Genomic DNA, 23,865 nt, shown 5'->3' with positions numbered 1-23,865 from the left:
AAAGGCAATTCAATATGAAATATCGAAACAACTACAAAAATATGGATTTCACTTAAGGAAGTGGATGTCAAATAACAGTGAGGTCATAGCAACAATTCCAATAAATGGCGCTAATGAAGTAATAAAAATAGCAGAAAACGAAAAAATAACAACATTGGCTATTCAATGGGATCCTACCAAAGACATGTTTGGATTTAATACGACAAGCTTCATCTGATTTTGCGCGATTTTTCGACCCAAAGGGATGGCTTTCACCAATTACGGTTATAGCAAAGTTGTTTATACTGAGCTTTGGTTGATGAAACTCAACTGGAGCGAGCTACTTGACGAGAATTTAACAAAAGAATGGCAAGAGTATATGCATCATATACCAGAGATAAAGAGAATAAAAATTCCTAGATGGTTTAAAACAAAAAACAACTTTAAATGTGAACTACTGGGATTCGCAAATGCTTCAGAGAAAGCTTATGCAGCAGTTGTATATGCTAAAGTTGGATCAGTTATAACAATAGTTGCTAGTAAAACTAAAGTGAATCCAATTAATAATAAGAAAACGTTGCCAAAATTAGAACTATGGCGGCTCACCTACATGCTTAATTCCTACAAATCATTAAAACAGTTATCAACAGAGAAGTAAAAATATTTGCTTGGAGCGATTCATCTGTAACGTTCTCCTTCTTCTTTATTTGCGTAGATACCGCTTATACGATTATATCCGATTTAACAACAGCGCGCCAGTCGTTTCTTCTTTTCGCTATGTGGCGCCAATTGGATATTGCAAGCGAAGCCAGATACTTCTCCACCTGGTCCTTCCGACGGAGTGGAGGTCTTCTTCTTCCCCTGCTTCTCCCAGCGGGTACTTTCAGAGCTGGAGTGTTTTCGTTCATTCGGACAATATGACCTAGCCAGCGCAGCTGCTGTATTTTAATTCGCTGAACTATGTCAATGTCGCTTATCAGTTGTTGTCATCGTCCAAGCCTCAGCACCATATAGTAGGACTGGAATTATGAGTGACTTATATAGTTTGGTTTTTGTTCGTCGAGAGAGGACTTTACTTCTCAATTGCCTACTCAGTCCGAAGTTGCACCTGTTGGCAAGAGTTATCCTGCGTTGGATTTCCAGGCTGACGATGTTGTTGGTGTTGATGATGGTTCCTAAATAGACGAAATTATCTACGACTTCAAAGTTATGACTGTCAACAGTGACGTGAGAGCCAAGTCACGAGTGCGACGACTGTTTGTTTGATGACAGGAGATATTTCGTCTTACCGTCTTTCACTACTACACCCATTTGCTTTGCTTCCTTGTTCAGTCTAGAGAAAGCAGAACTAACAGCGCGTGTGTTGAGGCCGATGATATCAATATCATCGTCATACGCACACTTAAATTCAAATCGTTGGGCCGTGGTTGAATATCTCGTGCCGGCAATCCATCGGCTCACACTGTTTGTTGTTCTTCGGACGGGTAATTACTATTCGAACTTTTTCATGGTCGGGCAATGGAACGTCTGCTCCATCGTCTTCGATTTGGGGAATTGGGTTTGCCTTCTCCTAGCGTTGTACTTTCACTGTCATTCAACAGGCAGTAGAAGTGTTCCCTTCATAATTTTAGTATGCTCTGGGCATCGGTCACTAGATCACCTTTAAGGGTTCTATAAGAGTGTGCTCCGGTTTTGAAACCTCCTGTTAGCCGCCGCATTTTTTTGTAGAATTTTCGAGCATTACCCCTGTAGTTTCGCTTCCCTCTTCAATTCTCGGTATTTATCCCATCCCGCATGTGTTGTGGTCGATCGTAACGTTGCGAGGTAGGCAGCCTCTTTTCTCGCCGCTGCAACAGGGCACTCCTCGTCGTACTAGCTGTTTTCATTTTCCGAAAACCAATGGTTTCGGTTGCAGCTGTACGTAAGGAGCTTGAAATGCCGTCCCACAGTTCCCTTATACCGAGTTGTTGACGAGTGCTCTCAGAGAGCAGGAGTGCAAGTCGAGTAGAAAATCGTTCGGCTGTCTGTTGTGATTGCAGCTTCTCGACGTCGAATCTTTCTTGTGTTTGTTGGCATGCGTTCATTGCTGCACAGAGGCGGTTGCGAATCTTGGCTGCAACAAGATAGTGGTCCGCACGCACATCTAAAGCACTGTCAGAAGATTATTCAAATCGATGCAACGTTTGTGACAACTTCAAAGGAATTACATTTCCTGGATAAGGTAATACTAAAATATTCTAGTTTAAGCAAACTAATAAAAGTAGTAGCTTATATCTTGCGATTTATAAAAAGGCTTCTTCTTCTTAATTGGCGTTGACACCGCTTACGCGCTTATAGCCGAGTTAACAACAGCGCACCAGTCGTTTCTTCTTTTCGCTACGTTGCGCCAATTGGATATTCCAAGCGTAGTAAGGTCCTTCTCTACCTGATCCTTCCAACGGTGTGGAGGTCTTCATCTTACTCTGCTTCCCCCGACGGGTACTGCGTCGAATACTTTCAGAGCTGGAGTGTTTTCGTCCAAAAAAAAAAATTATAAAAAGGCTAAGAGGACAAAAATGCCCAGAATACTTAGTTAAATCAGAAATGAAAGAAGCTGAAGAAATGTTAATAAGATATCAGCAAAAATTGCAATTTAGAGAGGAAATTATGAGTTTATAATTCAAAAAGGAAATTAGTAATAAAAGTAGCATTGCGTGTATGAGGTAGGTTGGGTGACGCACATCTTAAATATAATTAAAAGCACCCAATAATATTAAATAAGTCAGATTTTTCATCATTAATAATTGAAAATGTACATAAAATAACCTTGCATGGAGGAAACAAGTCAATGGAAACAATGATTAGAAGGAATTACTGGATTATTGGATTAAAGAATTCCATAAAACATACAATTCGAACTTGTAGTCGATGCATACGTTACCGCAAAGGAGTAGCAACACAAATTATGGGAATTTCGAGTACCTATGTCAATTCCATTTACGCACGTTGGTATAAGAGTATGCCGGACCGATTCATATGAAATGTTCAGAAGGAAAAGGACAAAAAACATTTAAAGATACATAGGTATTTGTTTGTATGGCAACAAGAGCTATTCATTTAGAAGCAGTAAGTGATTTAAAAACCGAAGCGTTCCCAGCTGCTTTGAAAAGATTTTTTGCTAGAAGAGGTAAAAGTCAGCATATATACTCGGACAATGGAACAAATTTTGTCGGAGCTTGTAGAAGATTAGACCTAGATTTCAAAATGGCAATCAAGAAAAATTCAACCGTAGCTCCAATATTAGAATCAGATAAAATAAAGCTCCTCACTTCGGAGGAATTTGGGAAGCAGGAGTCAAGTCGGTTAAATATCACAAAGAGTGATAGGCGAAAGTAATTTGACATTTGAAGAAATGATTACTTTGCTATAACAGATTAAAGCAGTGCTAAATTCACAACCTCTATGTGCGATAGATAGTGAAAGCGATATAGACGTTTTAACACCTTGACATTTTTTAATAGGAGGGGCAGTAATAGATGGTCCAGAGGCAATTAATGATACGCAAATAGGTTCATTAGATAGATGGAAATTAATTAAAAAAATTAAAAGAGATTTTTGGAAACGATAGGAAAGTGTATATGTTGTAATGTTGCAACAACGAATGAAATGGAAAACCAAACAGGCCAATCTAACAGAAGGACAACTAGTAATTATTAAAGATGAAGAAACTCATCCAGCCAAGTGGTCATTAGGTAAAATTATTAAAACTCATCCGGGAAGTGATGGAAATATAAGAGTTGTAACTCTAAATTACAAAATGGCGTACTTAAACGGCCCGTTCACAATTGTGCCCACTGGAGACAACAAACAGCATTAGAACAGAGGAGCCAAATCAGGTTACAAGTTTATTTACTTCAAGATTCAGTGGAGTAGAACAAGCAGATTGATGATGTGGCATCATATTTGGAACCGATTAGTAACATGGACATAATAAATTCAAATTGGAACTTAGTATTATATTACGAATTAGGTACTTATTATGATCGGATGCATAAAGTATAAGAATTTATTAATAGACTAGAGAATCAATACAAAATATTAGCCTATTACGAAGATGCTTGTATAATGTTTACTGCAACTCTAAAGGACAGATATAATAATCTTAAGGCAAATAATGAATTGTTCATGAAAGAATAAAATAGATAAAGGCGAGCACCATTCGAATTCGTTGGTTCAATTTACAATTTTCAATTTTGGATGCTGATGACCGAGAAAATATGGAATCAAATATTCGAAATATTTTCGACAACCAAAAAGATATAGCGAAATTATTTAAAAAGCAGACAAGCAGACATCAATAGTAGATTCTACCATAAATATATTTAAAAAGACAACAGATAATGTTAACAATCATTTTGAGAAACTGAATGAACAACTTAATAAATTTTATAGCCAAGCAACAAAAGATCAAAACGCTGAGCGAATGACTCTGATATTTCAAACATTAAAAATTTTAATAGGAATAGTTCTGGACAAATGTAAAGAAATCCAAAAGTCGATAATAAATCTCTTAATTGACATAAATCATGGTCGCATAAATCCAAAACTATTAAAGCCTTCACAACGTCTTGAGAAACTACATTTATTAGAAACAAGCTACCACACAAATTAATACTACTTGGAAAGCCATCCGGTAATGAATTAAAAGAAATTTATAAATCGATGACTGCTAAACGTTTAATTGTTGATATAAGAAACAAGCTACCACACAATCCTACTTCCAATCCCACTTGGAAAGCAATCCGGCAATGAATTAAAAAAAAATTATAAATCGATGACTGTTAAAGATTTAATTGTTGATTCACAGCTAGTCATAAACCATCACACGTATACAAATTAATTCCACTTCACATAAAATACAAAAGTAATATGATTATTCCAGAAATAAAAGCAGAAGATTTAATATGTATATATGTATAAGTTTGTTTTGAATCAATATTCACTTATAAATGAGGTAGATCTAGATAAATGTTCTACTAACTCGGAGAATCATTACCAATGTCCTGGAAATTGGGCTTGTAAATCTGCGACTGATAATTCATGCGAACTAGCAGCCTTGAAACAGTAGAAAATTAAGCATGTGAATTCAAACCTTCTACAAATGAAAATGTTTTGATAAAATTATCTTCTCAAAATTGTTGGCTTTACAAATTATTTAGCAAAGCAGTGATATATAATTGTGATAACAATCAACAAATGCATATGGAAATCCCTAGTCAAGGTATAATGACTATAAGAGAAGGATGTACAGCCCGACAAGAAGGAGTAACTGTAACAGCATCTCATTACGTACAATCAAAATTTAATAATGAATTTCTATCCTCTTCTTGTGTTAAAGATATTGCAGATATCCCAGAAGAACAAATAAAGCCCTGTGATTCAACATCAATAAACAATACCTAAGCTATTGTACATCTGAAACAGGAAATAGAACTCATTAAAAAAGAAAATATTAAATTAAAAGGTATAAATTTTCATCACATAAGTGGTCACGTTTAACTTTAGTTTTAATAATAGCGTTGATTATTACTATTTTATATATGTATAAGATCAAAATGTGTAACAAGAACTGTGACTGTACCATTTGAAATTTCAGTTAGACGTAATTAAAAAAATAATAATAATAAAACATAATATGCAAGTAAAGTTGAAACACAGAATGTTCATAAAAATATGAACATGACACTTTTATTTCTTAAGATAGAATTATATATAGAAAATTATATTTGTGATATAAGTACATCAATACATAAATATATGTCAAGTGCACTCATCACACGATAATGAATTTTGTATTGACGGTAAAATCTATTTTTTGAATTCTTTTTATTCGATTACGAAATATGGTAACACTAAGTGTTTGCTTGTTTGCAACCATTTTCTTATTGTATGAATAAATGGATTTTAACTAAAGTTAAATATGGAATTAAAGCTATTTTTGCACGATTGAATACAAAACAAATGTGCAGAACCGAACTAGTGAAGTATCAGTGGATATAAAGGTTCAAAATATTGGTGTAAAATGCATTATAAATCGGAGAAACATGCATTTTAAATAGTGGAATTTTTGAACTTTAAATGCAAATATCTCAAAAACCATAAGTCAGCGGCAACCATATATATATATTTTCTCGATCTATATACCCATTTAACCCCGAAATCGTGGGATGCTTATCAAAATCCCAACCTGTCAGTGTTTAAGGGGCGGGGGTAATGTTTTTAAGGTAAAAAACAAGACATTTTTGCGAATTTATTTCTTAAATATGGATTGAGTAATTTTCGGACTTTTTGTACATTATTGACCATACTTTTGACAACACAGGGTAAATTTTTCATGCATAACTGAAAATTATCCGAAAATAAAAAAACCAAGAAAATTTAGTCAAATTTTAATCAAATCTTCCCCCCGTCGTTCTTTGATTTTTTTTATTGAAAGTTTTTTGGCGGCCATTTAAAGTAAAAACTAATATTTTCCATTAAAAAAATTCCGCCATTTTGTGGGTGGAAAACTCTTAGTGTAAAAAAAAAATTAATTGTTGCAAATAAAGTGGTTCCAAAGAAAACCTCGCGAAAAAAATCGAGGAATCTCGGGGAAAGTTATACTTCAACATCTGGAAAAATGATTCCTGCTCGTATTGTGCGCCCGCTGGAATCTTGCAGAAAAGATGCGCTGATAGAATAACATACGAGGAACAGCAAATCATTCACAAACAATACTGGGGACAAGGCTCCTATAACTTACGTAAGGCATATGTCGCTGGCTTAATTGAAATTCAGGAAACTTACACTGTAAAACGAGTAAAACACGAAAGAAATTCTCGAAGTAGACCGAATTGCTACTACTATTTTTTGGAGGTTAGTAGTAATAGAATTTCAGTTTGCCAAAACTGCTTCAGATTCACGACCGAACAGTTCATAAAAACAGTTGTTAAGTTGTGAACATTTGCGTGGAAAACATTCGTGCTCTAAAAAGCTTTCTCGGGCAAGAGAGCAAGAAATTTTAGACTTCATAAAAAGCTTTCCATCATATGAGTCGCACTATACTCGCCGTGATACTTCCAAGCGTTGTCTACAGAGTGATTTGTCGGTAGCTGAATTGTATCGCCTTTATAAAGATAAATACAACAATTCCGTGTCGCTTTCAAAATTTGCTCAACTCTTTGGCACACTCGATTTAAAATTTAAAAAACCTAAAATTTACACTTGCCACAAATGTGATTTACTTCAATGTAAAATACAAGTTGCCAAGTCTGAGAAACGTGAATCTCTAAAAATAGAGCAAACTGAACATCGCAATATAGCACAACAAGCTTATGATGCTAAAAAAACCGATAAAGAACAAGTAAGGAAGGGCTAAGTTCGGGTGTCACCGAACATTTTATACTCTCGCATGATAAAGTGATAATCGACATTTCATTATCCGTCATTTACATATTTTTCAAATACCGTATTTTTGTAAAGTTTTATTCCGCTATCATCATTGATTCCTAATGTATATACTCGTATTATACAGAAAAGGCATCAGATGGAATTCAAAATAGCGTTATATTGGAAGAAGGCGTGGTTGTGAACCGATTTCACCCATATTTCGTACATGTCATCAGGGTGTTAAGAAAATATTATATACCGAATTTCATTGAAATCGGCGAAGTAGTTCCTGAGATATGGTTTTTGGTCCATAAGTGGGCGGGGCCACGCCCATTTTCAATTTTTAAAAAAAGCCTGGATGCAGCTTCCTTCTGCAATTTCTTCCGTAAAATTTAGTGTTTCTGACGTTTTTTGTTAGTCGGTTAACGCACTTTTAGTGATTTTCAACATAACCTTTGTATGGGAGGTGGGCGTGGTTATTATCCGATTTCTTCCATTTTTGAACTGTATATGGAAATGCCTGAAGAAAACGACTCTGTAGAGTTTGGTTGACATAGCTATAATAGTTTCCGAGATATGTACAAATAACTTATTAGGGGGCGGGGCCACGCCCACTTTTCCAAAAAAATTGCGGCCAAATATGCCCCTCCTTAATGCGATCCTTTGTTCCAAATTTCACTTTAATATCTTTATTTATGGCTTAGTTATGATACTGTATAGGTTTTCGGTTTCCGCCATTTTGTGGGCGTGGCAGTGGGCCGATTTTGCCCATCTTCGAACTTAACCTTCTTATGGAGCCAAGGAATACGTGTACCAAGTTTCATCATGATATCTCAATTTTTACTCAAGTTACAGCTTGCACGGACGGACAGACAGACATCCGGATTTCGACTCTACTCGTCACCCTGATCACTTTGGTATATATAACCCTATATCTGACTCTTTTAGTTTTAGGACTTACAAACAACCGTTATGTGAACAAAACTATAATACTCTCCTTAGCAACATTGTTGCGAGAGTATAAAAATCTCTAAATAATAATAAACTAAGAGTGTTTTGTTTCGATCTTCAACAGTGCCTTCCCACACCTCTGTTGAGAACTTCACTGTCATTCTACAAAAAGCCTTTATGGATCTTTAACCTTACCATACATGACTGTGCAACAAATCAACCAATACGCTACATGTGGCATGAAGCAATAGCTAAAAGATGGTACCAATTTATTAGAACAGTCGGAGTGAAGAAAAAATGTTTAGTTAACGAAATGGATCAATCAAATACTCGTATATATGATTTTGCCTTCGCATCAAAAAGTGTATTTACTTGGCGTAAAGTGGATGACAACGGTGATAAATTCAATTGGCATGACATTAAATGTTTCAGATTTACTAAGGAATACGGTAAAACATATTTTTAAACATCATTCAATGAAGGTGAATTAATATAAGAAAGCGAGGAATCAATTCCATGAAAATAAAAGATTTAAAAAATTGTTATGTCGCACCAATAAAAATTAGCACTAAAAAGAAAAATGATCTTATAAATATGCTGCCGCTAGTGGATGAAATTTATAGAGGCTTCTATATGAACTTATCTTCAGAAGATTAGACTGTCATCCAGATCTAACCGAAAACGATGAAAGCAACGATTAAATATAGTACAATCAAATACTTACAAGCCTGACTGAAAAACTTAAACATTGCCTTTTATTTTTGGATTTTTTTCGTTTTAAATAAAAATATAAGAACTGAAGACTGTAAATTTTAAATTTAAATCGTTTTTCTAAGGAATAAAAAAGTTAAACAAACATCCTACCTCCTTTTACTTACTTGTTTCAATTTTAACAGAAGCTCTTATGTCTACTTATTAATTTTAAAAACTCTAGGCTTTCTTCCGTAACAAAATCTTAAGTCTAATTAAGACATCGTTTCTTAGTTATTTTCGTTTTACAAAACATTTTAAGTACAAAAAATAGTTAAACTTTTTATTGGGCTAAACATTTTTTTTTAACTGTAGCACACATGATTTTATACAAAATCGTCAATATCTCCAAACACGATTTTTGGACTTAAGATGTTATGACAAAACGACACAGATATATAAAATGTAATGCCACTTTTCGTTGTAATTTTATTACTTAAGAATGGACTCACCTATTCAAACCAAATCTTTAGGCTCTGTTCGGACTATTTAGTAGATGGTTTATGTGAAGTTTGCACAAAATCGGTCGAACAGTTCTTTATTTATAACATTTTGTGTAATAATTTTTTCAGATGGGGTTTGTGCTGTCAAATTGTTATGTCATTCATGCGTTCATTTCATTTCAGCAAGTACGCAGAGACGGATCCTTTTAAGAAGGCTTCTCGATTGGCCAGATCGCCTGTAAAAGTACTATCGGTGGGTAGACCGGCGAGAGCCAAATCCTCACCACCGGCGCAGGAAAATACGCCGTCACTAAACGGAAGACAATGCAAGTAAGAGGATATGTGTGAGCTAAATGAAGTAATCCAAAAATTAGCAGATTTGATGCGCCGCCACAGCGTTCTATCAACAATTCCATGCGGGAATTACTTAGTTCATTCGCGAAGGTTCACGTATGCGTCAGAGATAAGCATACCCGGCAGGGGGAAATAAAACGACATGTGTCAAGGTTTTTGAAATAACCCTTAAAAGGCCACGTGATAGCAAACAAATGGAGAACGCCAAAAAAAAAGTCCCACGAGCTAACGGTAAAAACGGTAGTCGACCTGACTAGCGAGGAAAGAGGAAATAATCCTAAGGATGCTAAAGCGAAATTAACAACGGAGGAACACTGAGTCACGGCCCAACGTAGGATACAGAAGAAAGAGAACAAGAAGGATGGAAACACGATACAACGTTTTCGACCCGATGCACAAATTAAAACACTGAGCAAGAAACCATAGTGGAAGTGCGGGATCTGGACGACATCACCACAAAAGATAACATTAAAAAACCAATCTGTTCAGAAGTTAAAGCATAGCGTCTTTAATGTAGCATCGGTAAAAACCATCAGAGCGGTTTACGCGAGCACCCAAACAGCAGTGCTAAGTCTTCCTGCGCAAGAGCAAAATATTTACTACAGGCCCAAAAGATTAAGATCGGCTGAACAATCTGCAGAATAAGGTAGAAGGTCAACTGAAGAAGTGCTTAAGGTAATTCTTCTTCTTAATTAATTAGGAAGAATTCTTAAGGTAATTAGGAAGAAATTTTATTAACTTCTTCAGCTACTACATACCGCCAAGTATTCTGCTTGTTGAATTTGCAAAAATACTGGACGGACTTGTGAAAGATGCTACGAAAACTGCACCAAACATAATTGCGAGGGATTTCAATGCCTGGACGATAGAATGGGAAAGCAAAGCAACTAACCAAAGAGGAAGTGCACTGCTTAAAGCCTTCGCTGACCTAGATATTGTCCTGCTGAATGCAGGAATAAAGAATACCTTTGAAAAGAATGGACGTGGCTCCGTTATTGCCGTATCTTTTGTTAGTAGAATCTTAATCCAATCAACGGAGTGGACCTAGAAGGTGAGGCCTTCAGCCTATCCAACAATCAATACGGCTACCGCAAAAAACAGTCAACCATTGAAGCAACTCTCATGAAGCCGCTGGCACTATATTGGAGATAATGCCGGCAGACATAATGGCTCAAGACTGAAGCTGATCTATGATAAAAGCAAAAGCAATAAGCAGGAAGCTGTAATGAGAGAGCGTAAAGAGGAAAGCATTGCGACATAGACTTTTCCATGACGCAGTTTCTAACAGAACACGGATGTTTCAGAAAGTACCTGCATAGGTATGGTCAACTCAATGGAGCTACTTGCTTTTTCTGTAATAGCAGTAGCGAAAATGCAGAGCATATATTTTTCTACTGCCCGAGATTTACAACAGACCAGCAGGATCTGGAGATGGAAGTGGCAGGCCTAATAACACCGACTAATATAGTGCCTTATATGTTGCAAATGAGACAAGTATGGTATACCATGGAGAGGACTACCGCTCTAATACTGCAAGAGCTGAGAAGAGCCGAACAACAAAGAAGCAGTGAAGCTAAAGCCGCGAATAGCGAGCTAATGACATGAGCCAATAGGCAAAGCTGGCCCTACAATGCAATGCTTAGCGGTGGTCCAGCAGGCCTTTCCACAAAGCTACGATGGCGGAGTTAAGGGTTTAGTTCGTAGACGTACTGTTTTGCAAGTCCAATATAGTAAGATAATACTGATTAGACGTGGTCCCGAATGAGGTATACTTTTAGCGAGCAATATGAATCGTACATACTGCATATCACTAAGTATTGGAATCTATGGGAGATTCCCCCTCCGGACACAAAAAATAAAAAAATATGTGTTGATCCTGTACCTGTACTGAATCTTATCATGAATACGACGTGCTGTTTTAGCTGAAATGATGTGTGCTGTTTTTAGTTACAACAATCAGATTGATTATGTACAAAAAATTTACATTGAACATTAATATGCGTATTCACCTATAAAATAATCCAGCTGCCTATGAGTTTTCAAAACAATTCAAAACAAACGGATTGATCACTATACCGAACAATTTTTGTACAATTGCGAAATCGATAGATGAATTCATTGAATGTGTTTATCCGACTATTCTTCAGAATCATAGCAATCATAATTGGTTGAGATAACGGGCCATTTTAGCACCAAAGTTCATTAATAGCAATGCCACCAATTTTCAAATTTAAACGAGAATGCCAGGTGCAGTTACGACATATACTATAAATCAATTGACAGTGTTATGAATCAAGATAAGGCAATGAATTATCCAATTGAACCTTTGAATTCATTTGAAAGTTGGTTCTTCGACTATAATGGGTTGTCAAAAAAGTCTTGCGGTATGTTTATTGAATTTCTTATTTTTTTTAATTGAAATTGAAATGTATTTTTGATGACTCATGCCCAGCTCTTGACCGATGCTACGACTGCTACTATACCGGTCTCTTTCGACCAATTCAGCGATTTCATCGCAATTTTCAACGGCAGGCCTTCCGGAGCGTGGCGCATCTTCGACCACCTCTACACCAGAACGAAAACGTTGAAACCATCGTTGTGCGGTGGAAATGGAAACAATATCGGGTCCATAAACTGCACAAATTTTATTGGTGGCTTGAGATGCATTTTTGCCTTTATCGTAGTAGTACTGTAAAATATGCCGTATTTTCTCTTTATTTTGCTCCATGTTTGCGACGCTATAACTCACGAACGACTTAAAAGAAACGACAATCAATCAAACACGTGGTAGCGCGTGAAATTAGCTTTCCAAAAAGGTATAGCATGACCGATGCGACGAATAAAACTAGAACTACGCGCTTTCAGCGCCAACTACCGAAAATACCGCTAGACTTTTTTGACAACCAATATATACAAAACTTTTTATAAAATTCTACCAATCAAGTTTTTATTGAAACATTTTTATTTATCGCCTCATCTTTTAAATGAGCTCAGACTCAGTAGAGTCAGTGGGATATCTTTCTGTAATTTTACACCTGTCCTTTTCAGAAGACGAAGCTGCTCATTTGTCGAAATAGCCAATATCGGACCTCTATAGCATTTAGCTTTCATATGACACAAACGATCAGAATCAAGTGCTTGTATGAAATTTAGCTTAGATAATAGGGCAATAACGGAATATCCAAAGAAATTGTTTAGATCGGATAAAAATAGCATATACATAGATGCCATACAAACTAACCGATCAAAGTTCTTGTCAAGAATGTTCAAGAAAATTCTTATATTGTGAAGAGTATTATACGGTTTTTTCGTAAATGCACTAAATATTGGCAACAATGCGCAGTTTGTACTGTTGATCTTGTGCTTGCTGACACATCTTCATGAAACTGCTAAAAACTGCGCATTTAAATTTTTTTTATTTTCAAAAATAAAAATATGTGAAATATAAATATTTCTTATTAATGTTCTCACTGAGTTAGATAGCGAAAATGATCGATTTCAATTTCAGTTTTGGCAAGGATGCCAAGCGTGCTTTTTCGAACCGGTTGCATCATGCACGCTGCGCAGTTTGCATTACCGCTCATAGCGTCGCATTTTTTCTTGTTTTAGTATAAAGCTTTGCTGTATTTGAAAGTATTTTCCCCGCTATCGATATTTTTAAATTGCGAGAGTATAAAATGTTCGGTTGCCATCAAAATAAACCTTTGCTTACTTGTTAACATAAAAAAAAAACAATCTTATTTTAAAATCAAATAATATATCATGCTAAACCAGCTACGCCCAGGCTTTGAGCTCGCAACCGATTCCAGTTTCTCTGTTTCCCCATGTATACCACACATCGCTCAAATAGGCGCGACAGTACGTTTAAAGATGATCAGGAAAATTTTTAATTATGTATCTGGCAATAAAGGATTGCTATTTTCTATATGAACTTTCGCTTAGTGCGGAAAGCTATTGTGGGAGAATCACATTAAACGGCAGAAAAACCAGTAACTACATTACAACTAGTTTTACGCAAATATTTTTTATTAAGTTATTTAGATTAAAAATTAAATTCTGCAAGTTTCTTTCTCCAACCATTCCAATGTGAAATCATCATTTTTCTCTCGTAAAATAGGCGATAACGTCTCCCATACTTTGTTGTGATAGGTATTCAATATATTTACCTATAAAACGAAATTACATAATAAAAAATAATAATAGTGATGAAATTTAGTACATTACCTCAACATTGGTCAACAAATCTTTTTTGATCATCTTTGTTTGTTTTGGACACATTGTTATAGTTTTGAATGTCAAACCACCTCTTCCTGCGAAATTATAACTAGTGGAAGCTGGAACAATCTGAACGATATCTTCAATTCGTATACCAAACTCTCCGTCTTGATAATAGCCTGGCTCTGGCATAACGATAAATTTAAAATCGTTAAAATTGGTACATTTTAAAACATATTTTTAATTGTACCATTTGAAATAAACATGTTTTCTTGCAATCCAGGATCATCAGGCATGGGTCGAATTCCTACTCCCATAGGACCTTCATGTACATTAAGAAATGATCCAATACCATGTCCTGTTCCGTGCCCGTAGTCGAGTCCGATATCCCATAATGATTTTCTTGCGATTGTATCGAGCATTTGACCCTATGTTAATTAATAAATATACTAAAATTGATTAGAATCATAGAAATATATTTACTTTAACCCGTGAGGGAAAAATTGTGCAGCCAAATGCTAATTGTCCTTTTAAAACTCGTGTATAAGCTTCTTTTTGGACATCTGTGGGCTCTCCAAAATGAAATGTACGTGTGACATCTGTTGTTCCATCCCTAAGTATAAAATAACGATTAATTAGAATGGTTTGAGGAGTAATCATTCGTTTAGGAGAAAACTCAGACTCGTCTTCTGACTTTTGGTTACAATGTAGTAGTCTTATTACATATATTATTAATTTTTCAAATGAATGACTTCATTACTATTCAAAATAATTATTAGTATTAATATAGTAAACGAATAAAGGTATTTACGTTCAAAAATTAAAACAATATTACATACTTATATACCATATGTTTAGTTTCATGGGGCACTATAGTATATCGGAGTCGATTCTGGATAGTTAAGAATCAACTTTTTACAGAATACAGTTGCGCAAGCGTCACTTGATTTGTGGGTCTTGTTGTTGAAATTATCATACCACTATTATAAAGGCGAAAGTTTGTGAGTGAGTATGTTTATTACACTACTAAACGGCTGATATGGTGTTAGATTCCTTAAGGGGGGTATAAGGTTTTAAAGGCAAAAAATGGATATATGAATTTATGTTTTTTTTTTTTGCGGCGACATGAGTAATATAATTGTATTAAATTTAAAGACATATTATTGTACAACTTTTGAAGTATATTAGAAAAATTGATCTATGAAAAATATTAATAAATAAGAAGCCTGTGACGGTGAAGCTCCAGAAGCGCCTTAAAGAAAGTGGTGAACATTACAACTCGTTACCGGATCATATGAAACAAAAAAATTTATATGCGTTTTAAAGGTGGTGTATTTCTCGAGGTAATAACACATTTTTGGTCTAAGCGAAAATGTAGCATGCTTACACTTTGTTCATTCACATTTATATGCCAGTTGGCTAGCCATTCTTCGACAGAACTTAAGTGCTCCGCTAATATTTTTGATGCTATAATGTGGCATTTGAAGTCAATATATTATTAGCTGCTGAAAGATCTGCTGTATATATTATGTATAGAGTTGGGCTTAAAACACTGCCCTGTGGTACACCAGCCCTTATCTGTATATATTTTAAATAAGACTCCAATGTTTTATACAATTCTAAAGGTAGAATATTTTTAGTCTTATATAAAAGGCCTTCATGCTAGTACACCCTATCAAATTCCTGAGCCACGTCTAGAAATATAGTTGAACAGTACTCTCTGTTCTCAAATGATTTTCTTATTTCGTTAGTAATTATATTTACTTGCTCCATCGTGCTACATATGTTTTTCACGAAACCTGAATTAGTGCGTTGGTATTATATTATTTTCGTGGAGGAAAGGAGACATCTTGGCCAGCAACACTTTTTCAATTATTTTAGAAAGACAAGGTAGAAGTCTGATTGGTCTGTATGAAGACGGCTGTGTTAAGTCTTTCCCCGTCTTGTCTATCAAGATAATCTGCGACTTTTTCCATGAAATTGGATAGTATCCTAGACTCAGAATTGCATTGAAGAGCAAAGAGAGCACCTCTAGAGCAATATTTGGTAACTCAATTAGCATTTTTGGGGTAAAATTGTCATATCTGGTGACTTTTTTGAGTTAAGTTCTTTTATGATTTTAATAATTCCAGAATAATAGGTTGAAATACCTTTTCTAGATGATTTGCAAAATAATTAGCCTTTTCCTCGCCGCTTCGAGCGCTATTTCCACCCCAGTCTCGTATAGGCATGTTGGAGTCAGTTGGTAGCTTCATGGACTTTTGGGCTTTCCAAAGGTAATTTCGCTTGCTTGAATTTGAACACAACTTCTTTACATACATTTCAGTGTTGAATTCTTCCTGGCGTTTAATTTACGCATTCTATTAGTGATTTTTTTGAAACCAAGCAGCTTACAGCTTTTGTTTGGTGTTGCTAAGACAGCTGCGCTAGTTATTATATTATTGACTTCTCTTATGCTTTCGTCAATATCTCTTCCTGTATTTATTTTGTACTCAATTAATATTGTGTATAGTGGCTACTCACGTATTTTTTATATTTTAGGCAGTTGGTTTATAAGATGTCAGACCCACTTTTGGATCAACGAATATGGGTTGTTCACATAACTTTATTAATACAGGGAATGATCAGAAGATAGATCAGTACATGTATCAGCTGTTATGTGCGATTTATCTATAAAATAAAGAAAAATATTGTGGTCAGGTGAAAGGCAAACCAAACTGAAAAACGGCGAACGAAACGGGCATTGGGAATGCGTAGACAATCAACTTCACTATGCACGGAAAGTTTTGGATCTAAAATCGATGCCTTCGTACGCGTTTTCCCAGTGTCTCTTGTTGAAAGTATTGCTCTTGAAACGAATAGGAAAGCTAAAAGAGTAATACAGGCTAATATGCATCAAACAGTTCAAAAAAAAAAGATATTGGCAAGACACAAATGCGGATGAATTATATGCTTTTATTGCAATAATTTTATACCCCGGAGCTGAGAAGGCAAACTTAGTTCATGCTAAGGATCTTTTTCACAAAACGAACATGCCTTTTTATAGAGCAGTGATGTCACTACATTGGTTTGAGCAATTATGCCGTTTTATACGCTTTGACGATTCCCGGACTCGCACTGAGAGACTACGATACCACAAATTGGCACCTATTCGCAATGCATTGACAATATTCTTGGCGAATTTGACGATACCATTTGTCCCAGGTAAAGAATTGACAGTTGATGAGCAGTTACTTTCAACGAGAAACCGATGCAGTTTCCGCCAATACATTCCCTCTAAGCCTGGAAAATAAATGGCTTGCTGACGCAAAAACCAACTATCCACTTGCAGGCGAAGTATATTTGGGTGCACAGCCTAATGAACAGCGGTCGCTTGGTATTGCGCGCAATCTTGTTATGCGACTCAGCAACCAATATTTGGACAGGGGTGTGAATATCACGATGGACAACTTTTTCACAAGTTATGAATTGGCGGATGATTTGCTTGTGCGGAATACCACGTTGGTGGGCACAATACGAGGCAATAAGCCACAATTGCCAAAACTATTTACATCCTCTGAAGAAGCAAAAAAAGGGGTGTATTTAAATCTGTGTTTTGTTTTTCAAAATCAATGCAATTAGTAAGCTTTACAACACATTCGAAGAAAAATGTACTAATGCTTTCAACTGCTCATGCCAGCGAAGATGTAAATCCTGTAACAACAAACCACAAGTCGTACATGATTATAATGAGCAGGTGGTGTTGATACTTTTGACAAAATGCTACGTGGATTCTCTGGCAAATGAAAAACAAGTAAGGAAGGGCTAAGTTCGGGTGTCACCGAAAATTTTATACTCTCGCATGATAAAGTGATAATCGAGATTTCATTATCCGTCATTTACATATTTTTCAAATACCGTATTTGTGTGTTTTCGAAGGGAGGGTATATGGAAATGCCTGAAGGAAACGACTCTATAGAGTTTGGTTGACATAGCTATAGTAGTTTCCGAGATATGTACAAAAAACTTAGTAGGGGGTGGGGCCACGCCCACTTTTCCAAAAAAAATTACGTCGAAATATGCCCCTCCCTAATGCGATCCTTTGTGCCAAATTTCACTTTAATATATTTATTTATGGCTTAGTTATGACACTTTATAGGTTTTCGGTTTTCGCCATTTTTTGGGCGTGGCAGTGGGCCGATTTTGCCCATCTTCGAACTTAACCTTCTTATGGAGCCAAGAAATACGTGTACCAAGTTTCATCATGACATCTCAATTTTTACTCAAGTTGCAGCTTGCACGGACGGACAGACAGACATCCGGATATCTACTCTAATCGTCGCCCTGATCACTTTGGTATATATAACCCTATATCTGACTCTTTTAGTTTTAGGACTTACAAACAACCGTTATGTGAACAATATTATAATACTCTCCTTAGCAACTTTGTTGCGAGAGTATAACAAACCGCTGGCCCATGGCATTATTTTATAATACGAGTATGCTGGGCTTGCAGCGTTCAGGATGTTTGATCTTAGTCACCCTTTGTGGAACACCAATAAGTCTGAAAAGCGTTAAATATTTTTGAAAGAACTCTCTATGGAGCTAGCGCAGATGCAATTAAAAACCGATGCAAAACAAAAATGAATTATACAACTAAAATTGGAATGGACTTGATCAATTTCAAACGGTTTCCTGCAGTGGTGAGCTCGCGTCCGGCAATACAGGTAAGGTTTCATAATTCATTTTATTTCAAAATTAATTCATTTTCAAATTTATTCAATATTTTCTATTCTTGAAACAGGTCAACACTTTGAAACGGCGGTGTGAAACCTGCAAAACTGATAAGATCGATAATAAAACAACAGCAGTTTGTGACCATTGCCTTATTCCGACATGCACTAAACACTATATAAGGACGTGTGAAAAGTGCTATTTTGCAAAATACAGTGCCGAAGCTGACTCAGGCAGTGATGAAGAAGTGGACAATACTCGAACAACATCTACACACGTTGACATTATATCAATATTATTTTCATCCAGAAATCTAATAAGTTCCAATTTATACTGGTTTACACCCTTAGCATTCCATATATCGGGTGATTTTTTAAGAGCTTGATAACTTTTTTTTAAAAAAAAACGCATAAAATTTGCAAAATCTCATCGGTTCTTTATTTGAAACGTTAGATTGGTTCATGACATTTACTTTTTGAAGATAATTTCATTTAAATGTTGACCGCGGCTGCGTCTTAGGTGGTCCATTCGAAAGTCCAATTTTGGGCAACTTTTTTCGAGCATTTCGGCCGGAATAGCCCGAATTTCTTTCGGAAATGTTGTCTTCCAAAGCTGGAATAGTTGCTGGCTTATTTCTGTAGACTTTAGACTTGACGTAGCCCCACAAAAATAGTCTAAAGGCGTTAAATCGCATGATCTTGGTGGCCAACTTACGGGTCCATTTCTGAGATGAATTGTTCTCCGAAGTTTTCCTCAAAATGGCCATAGAATCGCGAGCTGTGTGGCATGTAGCGCCATCTTGTTGAAACCACATGTCAACCAAGTTCAGTTCTTCCATTTTTGGCAACAAAAAGTTTGTTAGCATCGAACGATAGCGATCGCCATTCACCGTAACGTTGCGTCCAACAGCATCTTTGAAAAATACGGTCCAATGATTCCACCAGCGTACAAACCACACCAAACAGTGCATTTTTCGGGATGCATGGGCAGTTCTTGAACGGCTTCTGGTTGCTCTTCACCCCAAATGCGGCAATTTTGCTTATTTACGTAGCCATTCAACCAGAAATGAGCTCATCGCTGAACAAAATTTGTCGATAAAAAGCGGATTTTCTGCCAACTTTTCTAGGGCCCATTCACTGAAAATTCGACGTTGTGGCAGATCGTTCGGCTTCAGTTCTTGCACGAGCTGTATTTTATACGGTTTTACACCAAGATCTTTGCGTAAAATCTTCCATGTGGTCGAATAACACAAACCCAATTGCTGCGAACGGCGACGAATCGACATTTCACGGTCTTCAGCCACACTCTCAGAAACAGACGCAATATTCTCTTCTGTACGCATTGTACGCATTCGTGTGGTTGGTTTAATGTCCAATAAAGTAAACTGAGTTCGAAACTTGGTCACAATCGCATTAATTGTTTGCTCACTTGGTCGATTATGTAGACCATAAATCGGACGTAAAGCGCGAAACACATTTCGAACCGAACACTGATTTTGGTAATAAAATTCAATGATTTGCAAGCGTTGCTCGTTAGTAAGTCTATTCATGATGAAATGTCAAAGCATACTGAGCATCTTTCTCTTTGACACCATGTCTGAAATCCCACGTGATCTGTCAAATACTAATGCATGAAAATCCTAACCTCAAAAAAATCACCCGATACAAATGTTCAGTGCGTTCATTTTTTAATTAAAAAAGTTTGCAACATTTGATTTTCTGCTTAGAATCATATTTTGCATTGTAGACATAAATTGTGTAATACATTGGGTAAGGTTTAAAATTATAGTTTCAACGCTTCCATTTGGTTGGTTTTGGGGCAATTGCATTTGTGCAGTGTTGTCTTTCACCATGTTTGTATAGCTCTCTTGTGCAGCATTGTCTTTAAGACTTAATGGTTTTGAAATATGGCGGGAATTTTAATATATTCAATAGGATGAATATCTAACATTTCGTTACAACGTGCTTGAATTCCGACAGACAATTTCGTTTTTAAGTCTTTATATGCAGGACAACCCCTATAGTTTGTAGTGAGATTTCCCCCACAATTACGACATTTTTCATTTAAATTCTCTTTTTTAAGAGTGCATTTGGATGTGGGATATAAATCACCACAAACCACGCAGACATTGCGTAGGTTGCGGTTTGATTTCGTGTGTCCAAACTCATGGCAGTTTGTCCATTGTACTGGATTATTTCTTTTATTTGGTTCCTCAACTGATATTTTGGTATGGAGCATATATTTTAGATTGTAAATCGGATGTGTTTCGTTTTTCTTTGGTTGATTAGAATTTACCATCAATTCTATTTTACCCACCAATTTTTGTTAAAAATTTTAACTGCTGTTTTAATACTAAAACTACATTTTTTCCATGCTTCTTTAACGTCGTTAGAGTCTACCGAAGAGTATATCCTTTTTATGATAACACAACTAGGCCTTTAGAGCTCTTCAGTTAGTAAGAGTAGTAATTCTTGTTATTATTTGATAAGAATTTCACAACATCCATGACACTTTTTTCAGTGTATGTTTGAATTTTTGTTTCATATATGTTACCTTTTTTCAAGGGCACTGCTGCGTCAAGCGACTTCTGTATATGTATATGTTCAACCTAAAATGAAATGAAAATTAATTACTTTTCTGAAATGCATTTTATGTTTGAATTATAAAGTTTTCCTTTAATTGTACTTACCCTAATAATGTTAAATATACTTACCTTAATCTATTACTATTTATAAGTTAACAAAATGAATTACTCACCTCTCTTTGTACATACCTGTATACTTCCATTCAAACTGTTCTATCCCGTTAGTTTTAAGACTTAGGCTAAGTAACTAGATGAACTAGAATAAAGAAATAATTGTAATTAGACTGCCAAAGAATTCGCACGCGTTTCTCATTTTTCGCTTTTTTCGCCGTCGCAATTTCCGTAAGTTCAAGTGTTCGGTGTAGGCAATTGGTTAAATTGTGCTAAGTGACTATACCTTGAAAACAAAAGATTAAACAAACACGCATCCCAAAACAAATTTAAAACAATTTTATTTCTCAAAAACGCTTGAAAATTTTCATGGCGCCCGAGCAGGGACAAATTCGTGTTTAAAAAAGTTAACTTAAGATTACATTCAGTGATATAATAATAGTGCAAAAATTCTTTTCAAACCAATTGCCAATTATACCCTTTTCGGTGTTCGGTTTTCGGAATTCGGTGTTCACGGTTGTGAAGGTGAAAAAACAACAAATTCTAAAACAAAAATTAACACAAAAAATTATAAAGGGGATTAAAAATCCAAATATATATGTGCATATATGTATGTACATACATATATGCAAAGTGCGTGCAGTGAAAACCTATAAAACAAACATATATATCTACATACACAGTGCGTGCAGTGAAATCTGTAAAAACAAAAAAAAAATTATACATACATACATACATATTTGTAAAGTGGAGTGCTAAAATACATACTTACCTCAGCCTAAAAGAGCAAAAAAAAAAAGGGAAGTATTGTGGAGAGCGTGCACATACATATATACATACAGAAATAAATACATAGTGTGTGTTGCTAAAAGAAGTTCGTGAGAAAGAATAAGAAGAAAAGGTGGTAAATTGCAAGGTGAATTATTTATGCGGTACAATGGTGGGCGCAAATAAAAGCTCAAGCAAAAATTAATAAGAATAATTACGTTATAATTAAACAAAAAAAAACAGTTTTATAAACTTTCTAAAGTGCCGCATAGTGAAGAGACCGGTAAGCTCAAAGCGTTGTTCTTAAAACCGTTGCTGTCATCACCGTTGCTGCCATCACGTCGCTGCTGCCGTCAATCCGCTGCTGCCATCCCGCCACTGCTGCCATCACGTCGCTGCTGCCGTCAATTTGCTGCTGCAGTCAATCCGCTGCTGTTTAAGTCGTCGTGGGAATGAGCTGCCGCTGCATCCTGTGCCAGAGGGACGTAAGCGCTGGCAAACAGCCGACGCAACAGGTAACGAGTGCGAATTATTGAAAGTGGTGCAAACAAAAAACAATAATAATAAAACTGCAAACGCACACTTTCAGTTTTTGGCTCTCTCTTTTCACATTACACGCTTATTTATCGTTTCTACATATGTATATTAAATATCATACATATACGTATTATATACATATATTGAAGTGAATGTGAAGGGATTTTGGGATTGCGGATTCGCCTACATTAAGGTGCGACCTTTTTTTAAATCGCATAATTTTAAAATTTTAATTCGGTCAGTTTTTTCGCATATTATCTCGGGTTTTCGCAAATTTAATTATTGGACAATATTTTTTCGCGTTAAATTTTCGACTGTGCTAGTGCTCATTTTGCATAACTCATCGGTTTGGCATTCGTATACTTGGGAATCGATATTATTCTTTCTCGTTTTCGTAACCGATTCCAAATATATTTGTTGCCAACCTTTATTGCTATTGGTTTGGCTTTCGTATATTTGGGAATCGATATATATATTTTTTTCGTTATCGTTATCGATTTTTAATATATCTGTTGCCAACCTTTTTGGTTTTTAAACACGCAAAATGAGCAAGCCAAAGCCAACTATCGCCAACCTCTCTTCAAGTAAGGAGTTAATCGACTTAAAGTCATTAAAGCGCCAAAGGACGGAGGCAAAAAATAGTATTTTGCGAATAAAGACGGGCCTTTTAGAAAAAACCATGTCGTTAGATCCAATTGAATTGGAATGTCGGCTCGACATATTAAATTCACATAGCGAAAAGCTAATGAAATGCCAATCTAAAATTGAAGAGATTGATGAAGACGACATGGCTCGAGGGGAGTTAGAGGACATAATTGTTGAAACGAAATCAATAATTAAAAATATTTTAGCCAAAAATAGAACGTCAATTGCCGAAACATCTTTCGTAGCTTCTCACAGCTCAAGACTCACTAAAATAAATTTGCCGAAATTCAAGGGAGAATATTCAGAGTTTAAAAATTTTATGAGTTTGTTTGAGAGCTTGGTTCATAATGATCCAAATATCCCAGATACAGAAAAATTTTACCATTTGGTAAATTGTCTATCTGGAGA

The 23,865-nt window shown here is 35.8% G+C and overlaps 3 protein-coding genes across 3 annotated transcripts in view; 2 read left to right on the top strand and 1 right to left on the bottom strand.

Annotated features, from left to right (window-relative positions):
* Positions 1-13,889: 13,889 nt before the first annotated feature.
* LOC120780272 (xaa-Pro aminopeptidase ApepP) overlaps positions 13,890-23,865 on the bottom strand; it is a 141,388-nt gene continuing 131,412 nt past the window's right edge. Inside the window, exons 6-9 of the mRNA XM_040112536.1 lie at positions 14,583-14,712; positions 14,350-14,527; positions 14,109-14,284; positions 13,890-14,050 (exon numbers count right to left, since the gene is read on the bottom strand). Of these exons, the coding sequence (XP_039968470.1) occupies positions 13,934-14,050; positions 14,109-14,284; positions 14,350-14,527; positions 14,583-14,712 (601 nt within the window). The 3' untranslated portion in view covers positions 13,890-13,933. The remainder of the gene's footprint in view (positions 14,051-14,108; positions 14,285-14,349; positions 14,528-14,582; positions 14,713-23,865) is intronic.
* Positions 16,581-17,926, top strand: LOC120780274. Its single transcript, XM_040112539.1, has 2 exons — positions 16,581-17,303; positions 17,431-17,926. The coding sequence occupies exons 1-2, from the start codon at positions 17,132-17,134 to the stop codon at positions 17,718-17,720; spliced, it is 462 nt and encodes a 153-aa protein (XP_039968473.1). The 5' UTR covers positions 16,581-17,131; the 3' UTR covers positions 17,721-17,926.
* On the top strand, positions 18,510-19,213 carry LOC120780275. Its single transcript, XM_040112540.1, has 2 exons — positions 18,510-18,805; positions 18,883-19,213. Exons 1-2 carry the CDS (start codon positions 18,722-18,724, stop codon positions 19,195-19,197), a joined length of 399 nt encoding a protein of 132 aa, XP_039968474.1. The 5' UTR covers positions 18,510-18,721; the 3' UTR covers positions 19,198-19,213.

Source organism: Bactrocera tryoni, unplaced genomic scaffold (genome assembly GCF_016617805.1).
Source record: "Bactrocera tryoni isolate S06 unplaced genomic scaffold, CSIRO_BtryS06_freeze2 scaffold_25, whole genome shotgun sequence".
NCBI classification, from domain to species: Eukaryota; Metazoa; Arthropoda; class Insecta; order Diptera; family Tephritidae; genus Bactrocera; species Bactrocera tryoni.
This window is presented reverse-complemented; position numbering and strand designations above follow the sequence as displayed.